Source organism: Lichenostomus cassidix, chromosome 7 (genome assembly GCF_008360975.1).
Source record: "Lichenostomus cassidix isolate B80296 chromosome 7, HeHo_3.0, whole genome shotgun sequence".
Taxonomy (NCBI): domain Eukaryota; kingdom Metazoa; phylum Chordata; class Aves; order Passeriformes; family Meliphagidae; genus Lichenostomus; species Lichenostomus cassidix.
In genome coordinates, this window is record NC_139488.1 from 10,982,952 (window position 1) to 10,992,871 (window position 9,920).

A 9,920-nucleotide genomic window follows, 5' to 3' on the forward strand; every position below is an offset into this window, starting at 1 on the left:
TTCAACTGTTCCAAATCAAATGTCATGTCACCCTTTAGTGGCTTCAGTTCTAATTCCTGCTACTTCTGCATGAACATGTGTTTCAGGAATAACCACCAGGCAAATATTGTCTTGTGCTATTTGTATTATAAAAGGCTGTACAGACACAAATGAGCAATGTTACTATGGGATGAACAAAGCGTATCTTAATATTACTGTAATCTTCTTGTGGAGAAAAGACTAATTCTGTCTTACATATATTGGTCAAATCCTCCTAAAATTAGTGACAATCAGTACAATCCTGGACAATCACTTTTTTGCAGGAATGAGTACCTTCTCCTTGAGAACGTGTATTTCAGACAAGTCGCACTGCTTGTCTGAGTAGTGACATTGATGATGATGATGGGGTCAAAATAAAGTATAAATAATGATAAATTTATATGGACATAATAATAATATCTGAATGGTACCAAGTTTTGTGGGGAAAAAGGTAACAAGTCCCAGTTAACATCAGAGTTGGATTGTAGGCTGTAGCAAACAACAGTTTAGAAGAATATATATTAATTTCTACATGCTTAGTTTTAGCTTCTGCAGTTCATCGCTGGCTTGCATTTTTTAAGCTTTTCTTTTTGTGAGCCAGACAAGTTAAACCTCTATTTACATCTTTGGAAGCACTGTCAGAGGAGGTATTTTCAAAATGCAATGTCAGTATTTTAGTTACACTGACTGTGCTGTAAACAATCACTCAGTTCCATTTGGCTTGCTATTTTAGTGCATGCTTTATCTCCAGCTGCAAATGACACATGCACTTCTATATAGGGATTATCATATCTGGCATCAGATAATCAAACTAGTTTACAAAGCTGTTTTTACATTTCCACTATTCTTTTAAAGAATAGATTGTGCTTTCATTGGCATCGTTAGTTGTTTGAAATTTTTTTGTTTGTTTGTTCCTATAGAAACTCCATTTTTCTGCCCTGGAGTCTTAAACCTGATAGCTTTTAATATATGGTTAGTCACAGAAAATAGACATTTTTTAATGTATTTTAGTAGCTAAAAATCTGGAATTTGCAGGAATTGGTGGCTTCAGCTTTAAACCTCCAAAACAATTATGTGCCATATGAAATGTGTTGGTGGAGCATTTAGAGGGAAAGTACTAAACCTTCACTCTTTGCTGTAATTGCAGCTGTGGCAGCCAACAGGTAAGTTGATTTAACTAAATCAAAGGAGTGATTTCCCTAAAATAAATTAAAGATGAAAAGACTAAATGAAAAAGGAGCTTCAGTCCTGAACCCTTATTTGGGGGGTTATTCTGATGACCTTCTTTATCTCTTTGGCAGTAAATCTTGAATAGAGGCTTGAAAATTCTCTGGCCTCTTGGCAATGGTATTCTGGCAATGAAAGCCAGAACAAAGGCATGGAGGCATGTTTCCCTCTGGTCTGATCTGTATAAATCCCAGCAATTCAGGCCTTTCTGAGGCATGGTGGCATGAATTTTACTCCAGATACTCAGTGGAAATGGTTTTTATCCTAATACGTAAGTATGCTCACATCAGCCCTTTTGCCACAGCCCTCCTTTACTTTGACTTCCTTGCCTTTCCCTGTCTGTCCATTCTTCATGGAACTTGCATCTCCCTGGTGAGAAGCTAAAGAGAAAAACTATTGAAAAGCTTGTCTCCTCTACTTTGTTACTGTTGCAAAAAAAACCCCAAACAACAACACCAAAAAAAACCAACCAAAAAACCCCAAACCAACAACAACAACAACCAAAAAAACCCCAAAATGACAACAATAACAAAACCAAAACCAAAAAACCCCACAAAAAACCAAACCAAGAATAACTTGCTGAATCAGCCTAAACTGAATTATGGTAGGTTAACAAGAAACTAAAACATAGAACGAGCTGATTTATTGCCAGCACTAGGAGTTTGGCCATGTACACCTAATGTCATTTGCAGTCTACATCAACAGGCTGTAATAAAAGTGGACTTTTCTAACGTTCCTTTTAGGACCAGGTGTCCACTCCATTTTGCCCTGAAAAGAAATGTGGATATGTTAATCACTGGTGGACAGCACCCTTTCTTTGCAAAATACAAAGTGAGATGAGAAGATATTTTGCCCAGCTACTGGGTAATAGTTTCTTCTGGGGCAAATCAGCATAATTTCATTGACTAACAAGACACAGCAGGAAACCAAACTGCTCCTCTTCTGAAATCCTAAGCCGGCACCAACCTTCCCCAGTCCTAAGAGTACCCTGACAAATGCCATGAATCAAAACAAATCTATCATCCTGCAACCCATACAATATCCAGAAAAAGCAGAACCACCCATCCCCTTTTTTACTTTGGAATATTGCTAACATCCTAACAGCTGTATCCCATCTGTAGATGATAAATATGTAAATCAGAATTGAATATGAGCCACTTCTCAGATAGAAAGCCAGCCCTGCAAGGTAATGCGAGATCTAACTTGTAGTAAACTCCTACTTTTGACTTCTAAATCTTGACATTAAAAATAAATAGGTAAACAATGCCAGCACTGACATCAGCTTGGTAATTGGTGGTAGCAAGTGTATGAATTGAGCACCTCTGGACAGGGTTTATGGTTCAATGTGGTTTGGATAAAGAAGGGCTGAGGAGTTGGCTTTTCTGAGGACTCTTGCATGAGTGGTAGAGTTTGGTTGATGACTGTTTCTGACAGAGACTGCTTATATTTTTCATTTTGCTGAAGATATTGCTTACAAAGATACTGTTCAATTGTGGTTATCATTAGACTAGGTTTAGAAATGGTTTGGGAAAAGCGAGGAGGAAAGTTTCATTCTTGTTCGACCTTGTATTAACCATAAGACAAGGAATGGGATTATGACTGACAAATGTCAGTAGCATATGTGTTTCATAGTCTTCTGGGTATCCATGATCTGATTATTAACCTCTCTGAAAGTGCAATACAGTACCAGTTCTGGCTGGTTTTGACATGCCATATCTTCCCTCTCACACAGATGGAACAGGTAACCCACAACTAATGGACTATGTCCTTTTATTGAAATTTCTTCCAGTGTCACTGAAGTTATTTGGACAACCACCTGTATGTTTTGCCTCTGCTTTCTTCAAAATGAGGATGGCACCAAAATGCACCCTCACCCTTGCAATTCTCTGTGTCTTTCCAGAGTAATGCCTTCAGTCTGCTCTTCCTATGTCTTGCACTTCCCTCGCTTCAAGGGTTGGCAGGACAGAGCAGTATCCTGCTGCAGAGTACTTATTTTTGTAGGATGAGGCAGGAACCAACTTCTCTCCCCATATCTGTCCCAACCAACTATGATTACACACATGCTTCCTCAGAAAGCAGGGTAAGATGGGAATGATGACATTGTTTCCTGACAATAGCCACTTCACAGGTTTTCCACTGCACTCAATATTTGACGCTGTGAAAATAGATACATCTGCAGTTGCTGAATACATTGCAACTTGGCCCAAATTTCTGTTTATTTGTAACTTAAAGAGGGAAAAAAGAGAATAAAAAAAAATTAAAGTAATAAAGCACAGGGGGAATTACGAAATAGACAAACAGCAAGAGTGCACCAGCCATTCTCCCATCAATGCATATCAAGTCAGAAAGCAAACTAAAAAAACACTTTGGGAGACTAGAAAATAGGAAACATCTGAGAAAACTATGACAAGGTCCATTAATTAAAGCTTTCAACTTTAAAAGCCCCATGGACCTGAGTTTGAACAAATCTGTTGTGCCCTAGACCAAAAATTTTTCTATGAAAAGGGACACAAATTACATCAGGCAGACCCGCAGGCTCCTCTCTTCCAATAGAAGCCAGCTAGAGACCCCCTGCCTCAATGTGCCTGGCGGGTGGCAGGTCTGCTTCGGCAGGGACTCTGCCACACCTGCTGACTGCAGTGCTCCCCGGGCCCCAGGGCTCAGAGCAGCATTCATGCCTTGGCCCACACCTTCCCTGTGTGTGTCACACCCCTGTGTTTGGGATGGCCAGCAGCCGGGACTTGTCCCAAGGAGGCTGTGCCAGCTTCTGTGGAAGGCCCTGTGCCCTTCCAGCTGTGGGGACTCCTGCTGCTGCTGCCCTGAGCCCACAGAGCAGGGGAGCGTTTGCTTCTTGTTAGAGCTGCCCCTGAAATTCCTGTTGGGCTGTCTTAGGCACTCGGGGCAAAGGATTCCTTCACTCCGGGCCACTTTGGGTGGGGTGGGGGCAGTGGCAGTGTGCCCAAGGGTCCCTTTGTGACACGGCGCAGCATGGTAACCGTGGAGTGCGATGGGGTGTCCGAGGGCCCTTTGTGACACGCCGTGACATAGGCGCTGGTGGCAACGCAGCCACGCCAGAGTGCTTGGTGCTCGCGACGGGACAGGACGACTCGTGCGTTGCTGTCCCGGAGCTTTTCCAAGGCGCTACGGCTGCAGCTGACCTTGCGGTCAGACTGCAGCATTTGGTTACTCTGAGCATTTTCAAAGCGTTATTCCTGCAGGTGACCTCGAGGCCAGACCACAGGACTTGCTGTGCTGTGGCCTTCCCGAGGCTTTTTTGTTGCCAGTGCCTTCAAGGTACGACTGCAGGACTTGCTCACTCGGAGCTTCCCTGAGGCATCTCTCCTGCAAGCAAGTAGCCATTATTCCACTCAGTGGCATGGAGCAGGGACCCCCAGGCATGCCCAAGCTGGCCTGGGTGAACGAGGAGGAAGAAGGCCCTGGACCTGCCCCAGCACAGCAGCCTGGAGAGGTGAAGCAGTCCCCGCCGCTGCAGGCCGGTGAGTGGCAGAGCTGGGCAACAGGGCTGGTGCCTGCAGCCAGCTTGGCCCCATCCCATCCCATCCCATCCCATTCCCTGGGGACATGCCCACTGACGGCCTTGCTCCATCCCCTGAGCATCCCGGGGGTGTCCCTGCCTGGGCAGCACAGGGCTGGGCCATGTTCTCTGGCCTCTGCCACAGCCCCTCAGCCCCAGCTGTGCTTGCTCTTTGCCAGATGCAGGGAACAACCAGACACAAGAGCAGGACCCTGCCGATGGCCGCTTCTGCAGTGCAGAGCAGGTACCTGCAGCCATCCCCACCTGGGCTGGGCCCGCTGTCACTGCTCAGCCAGCTCCGCACTTGGAGTGCTTCATGGAACGTCCCTTTCTTCCCGCCCTCCATTCTCCTGCCAATGACTTGCAAATTCATCAAGTGCATTTGGCAGGAAGAGACCAGCGACATGGGCACTGGGGTCATGGAAAACTGTGAGGTCTCCAACACTGACACCAATGTTGCCCTGCTGGATTTGTTTGTGGAGAAGGGTGTCTCCCTTCCAGAGCAAGTAAGCAGCCTGTGGCCAGGGTTGGAGCCCTCCAGAAATTGCTTGGCCTCCCAAGGCACGCCCGCTGGTCACTTTAAGCCTTCAAGGACATCACAGTGTGATGGGAAGGGAAGCACTTCTCTGGGGAATCTGGGGACATTACTCCCTCGCAGCTTTCCAACTCTTCCCATGCCTTCTCCAGGTGCCAGCTGTGGTGAGGAACATCCACCAGCAGCTCAAGTCCAATGAGTCTGGTGAATACAGGCTGGACAATACCCTGCTGGATCTGACTGAGGAATACCCTGCCGATGTCGTGATAACTCTGCTGCACGTGGCCCCATCGTGTGACAGGTACGGGGCCCACCTGCCCAGTGGGCTCAGGGCTCACCAGCCCATCCCCCTGTGGAGCCTGTCCCAGGTGTCTGACAAATGGAGAGTTCCAGGGCCCTCTGGCTCCTCCTCCCTGCCCTTCAGAAACCTGTCCCCACAGGAGTGGGCTGCCTGAGTTCTGACAGCAAGGGGCAGAGGGCAGTGGCAGGGCTGGAAGGCAGCCCAGGCACCCACAGCTGACTAGGCCACAGTGCTGTGGTGGAGATCCTCCTGACACAGAGCTCTGACCCCACAGTGCTGCGATGACCATGTGGAGGATGATCATGTTCTCAAGCAGGACTGCCGAGCTGGCGCTGCTGACGCTCCTCGATGTGCTGGGGAGCTGGCCACAGCACAGCACTCGCACCTCTGATGGGGACAACACGGATGTCTTTGCCCTGGCTGTGAGTTTCTGCAACTGGCCTTTGCTTGCCCCCAAATTGCCTCTCCAGCAGCTCTCCATGCGTCTTCCCCTACTGCATCTCCCTGCCTCAGGGGCTGGCCTGAAACCTGGGCTAGGGGCAGGCTCAGGGGCACCAGGTCCAGTGCTCTCCCTGCGTGTCCCTTGGCCTTTCCCTCCCATGCTCAGGCCCTGCCACATGGGACACCTCAGCACTGAGTGCTGTCTCAGGATGCTTTGTCCTTTGCAGGCAACTGTGATGATGTGGAAGATCCTCCAGGAGCCCTGCTGCCCACATGTAGTGCCCGTGTGTTTCCCCATCCTCTTTGCACGTCTTCTATTCCAAGTGTTCTTCAGCACATTGGATACTCCAGACGAGGTTGATGCCTTCTGGAAGGCATGCCAGGAGCAACACGGCCTTGACACCAACCCCAACAGGTGCTCCATCCCAGTCCTCCTGTTCCTCGCATGTCCCCAGGGCAGAGAACCCAGTGCTCCCAGCATGACCTGGGCTTTGCTCTGCACACAGGTTTGCAGCGCAGACCCTGAAGGCCCTGCTCTGCCAACTGCAGTATGAGAATGTGGTGTTGGCAGTGGAACGCAAGTGCGGCTGGGACACGCTGCTCTGCGCCGACACCCACCACTACGCAGTGGGTCTGCTGGCCAGGTGAGACCCCCTTCTCCCTGCTGCCCCCAGCACTGGTGCCCTGTACCCGAGGTGACCCTCACAGTCCCCGTGGCCGTGGGCGACAGGGCCTTGTCACCGAGGGATGGCCAAGCAGACTGGAAAAGGCTGGCAGAGGAGGGTGCCCAGGAGCAGCCGCCTCCCAAAGGGCCCAGGTCCCCTCGCAGGGTGCTGGGGAAATATCAGACCTCTCTGAGTCAGTCCTGGGAGAGGTTTGCCCCCTGGCTCAGGGTCTCAGTACTTTTTTCCGCCTTCCAGGCAGATGATGCGCCATGGATACGTATCCTCGTGTTCTGAGATTGCACTCCACCTGCTCCGGCTGCTCAGCATAGAGGAGGCATGCTGGGATCTGCCTGCCCTGGCATTTCTTGTGGAGGTGAGCCTGATGGCTGCCGCTGCCTCGCTCAGCTGCCTCGCAGCGCTCTGGGCTCTCGTAGCCACAGCCACCTGGGACATTGCCTGCACCCTGTGCTGCTGCCACCTGGGCACAGCCCCGTGCTCCTGGTTCCGGGCTCCTGGCGGCCAGGTCCCCTGTCACTGCCCTGTGATTCTCAGGTCCTGGAGTGTCTGGACTTCAGTGAATGTGGTGTCAGTGCCCTGATGGTCATGGCAAGGTACCTGCGGAGCGAGTGCAGGGAGAGGTGTCACCTGGCACTCAAATGCCTCGTGGTGCTCTGCAAGGATCCCTTACTGGTGAGGAGGCAGTGGCTGAAGCTGCACTGGCAGCGTGGCTGGGGAACGCAGCCCCTTGGGCTTGGCTGGGCTTCAGGAGCTGAGGCAGCTGCTCCCAGCTCTCCTGCCTCCCAGTTCAGCTGCCCAAGTGCTTGGGGACAGGCCTTTGGCCTCTGTGCCCTGCAGCAGCAGGGTGGGGTTTCACAGCCCTGTGTTCTGCACAGGCTGAAAGAATGTGGAGCCTGAATGAGAGCCTCCTGGAGCTCCTGAGAGAAGATGATACCAACATGGTTAGCATGACCCTCACTGTACTCAGCTCTTTGTTTTTGGACGATACCACCCCAATACCTACCCCCGTCGCCCTGCTGCTGGCTGAGGCACTCCTGCCGCTTTTTGACAACGTAAGGCTCTGTGCCCCCAGCCACGGGCACTGGGTGCTGCCCGGACACTTTGTACCCCGTGGATTTTCCAGCCTGCGCCCAGGTGGGCCTGGAGCAGCCAGTGCTGAGGTGTCTTTTCCTTCCTTTCATACAGGACAATACCCAGGTGCAGCTGCTCTCCATGATGTTCTTCAGAGAAATGATGGAGTGCTTAACGGAAAAGGGAATAAAGGCCCTGAAGTCACATGTGCGCCAGAGCCTGATCCCACTGTCTTTCCACTGCCATGACGAAAACCAACACGTCGTTGAGGTAAGGATTCGTGGGCTGCTGGTGTCCCTGAGAGGGGCCTCGGCTGCCTCCTGCCTTGGCGCCTCAGAGGCTGCAGCTTCGCCCTAGCCTTGGCACAGGGACACGTGCTCTGTGCCCTGGGCTGTGGTGCCATCTCTGCCTCTCTGCTGCTCTCCAGGCCTCTCGGGAGACACTGCATTCTGCAGCCAGATTCCTGAAGAGGCGGGACATTGAGCAGATGCTGCAGGTGGATCAGACATGGAGGTTCGGCGAGGGCCTGGTAAGGACGGCTTGAAAGCCCCAGCCGCAGCCTGGAGAAGCCCCCTGGCCCCGGTGCTCAGTGCGCAGGGCTGGCAGCTGTGTCCCTGCCCGGTGCTGCGCCCCACATGCCGCTCCCTTCCCCGGCCTTCAGCACCCCCTCTGCCCCCTCCAAAGCCCAGCACCAGCGGCTGCCGGCCTGGGCTCAGGGCAGGGGAGGCCAGGGCTGGGCGCAGGGAGAGCCCGGCCAAGGGGCACAGCCCGCATCAAGCCTTCCCTCCTCCTTGGCACTCTTTCCAGCTGGCAGAGGACGAGAGCCGAGCGGCCGAGCACCTGCGCCAGGCCCTGCCCTACCTGGAGAGCCCACAGCAGCCGCTACGAGAGGCAGCCATCAGATTCATCGGTGAGCCATGAGCCCAGGCTCCCTCCCTCCCTCTTCCCTCCCCGGCCCGGCCCGGCCCGGCCCAGCCCAGCGCAGCTGGGCCCCAGCCCGGCTGATGCCCCGGCAGCAGCGGCATCCGTGCCACAGTGACAGGCTCTGTGTTCCCAGGGATGGCTGGACGGCACATGAGGGGGCAGAAGAAAGAGCTCCAGCTCCTCTGCGAGGGTGAGTGAGGGCAGCGAGATGTCAGCAGGGGCTGGCGGGGGGAGCAGCATTCCCTGCCTCGGCTCTAGATGGCTCTGCTCCCTGTGCAGACGAGGGGTTGGCACGGGCAGAGCACAGAGAGGTTTCAGGGATGCGGAGGGTATCCGTGGCCAGCACATTCCGGCTGATCCTGTTGGTCCCTGCTCCGCCCTGGCCATGGCAAGAGCTGGCCAGGATAGCCCCAGCAGAAGGATCTCTTCTGGTCCTCGCAGATCCAGGCTCTGACTGTTGCTCTGTTCCTCTCTGTTCCAGCACTTGAAGACCTTACAAATGACATCAGCCTCGCCAACAGAAGGGTGGCACTTGAAACATTATACATCCTGAGAGGACTAGAGAGAGCTCCATACTCCATGGTCCAGAAACTTAGAGATCGACTCCGCAGGGCATGCAGGATGCGGCCTCATCTGTGGGGCCGTGGCTTGTTCTGTTGTTGGCCCCATGTTGAGAGCTGAGCTGTTTGCTGGGGCCACCTGAGCCAGCAGGGATTTTTAATTTCTTCAGCCATTTTCTTTTACTCCTTTTTATAAATATAGAATGTTTTATGATACACAGACTCTCAGCATCTTTGTTTTGGTGCCCAGTGGCCGCAGGGCATAGGGGAAGAGGGGAAAAAGGATGCTTGTGCTCAGCAAGTTGCCTGGGTGTGCAGTGTGGAAGGGTAAGTGGCCAGAAGCCCCTTGGCCTTTGCTGGTTCTGCTGAAGCTGTAACGCTTCTGACAGAGTGGGTGGGCAGAATCCAGAGCTGCAGGGATCCCTGCGAGACGGGTTCCTGGAGATGGCCACAAGCCCTCTCCCAGCCAGGAACCACCATCTCTGTCCCTCTGCCCATGTGCTGCTGGCTGGATTGCTGAGGGCTCCAAGGTGTCTCACCATCTGGCTCCTCTGGAGCTCTGTCAGGGCTGTGCCACTGCCAGGCAGGTTGGCTGAGCTGGGGGAGACCGTGCAGGCATGAGGTG

At 52.3% G+C, this 9,920-nt stretch overlaps 1 protein-coding gene across 3 annotated transcripts; it reads left to right on the plus strand.

Moving 5' to 3' along the window:
• Positions 1-4,585: 4,585 nt before the first annotated feature.
• On the plus strand, positions 4,586-9,511 carry LOC146434516 (maestro heat-like repeat-containing protein family member 7). 3 transcript variants are annotated; one of them, XM_085066137.1, is made up of 14 exons: positions 4,609-4,742; positions 4,960-5,024; positions 5,468-5,616; positions 5,891-6,038; positions 6,285-6,472; positions 6,564-6,701; positions 6,978-7,095; positions 7,275-7,412; positions 7,616-7,792; positions 7,926-8,081; positions 8,239-8,340; positions 8,619-8,721; positions 8,869-8,925; positions 9,217-9,511. In XM_085066137.1, exons 1-14 carry the CDS (start codon positions 4,622-4,624, stop codon positions 9,414-9,416), a joined length of 1,860 nt encoding a protein of 619 aa, XP_084922263.1. In that variant the 5' UTR covers positions 4,609-4,621; the 3' UTR covers positions 9,417-9,511. The 3 variants fall into 3 exon arrangements, with proteins under 3 accessions (XP_084922265.1, XP_084922263.1, XP_084922266.1); XM_085066139.1 differs by lacking the exon at positions 4,960-5,024 and having other exon boundaries at positions 4,586-4,714; XM_085066140.1 differs by lacking the exon at positions 4,960-5,024 and having other exon boundaries at positions 4,613-4,742.
• The last annotated feature ends 409 nt before the right edge of the window (positions 9,512-9,920 follow it).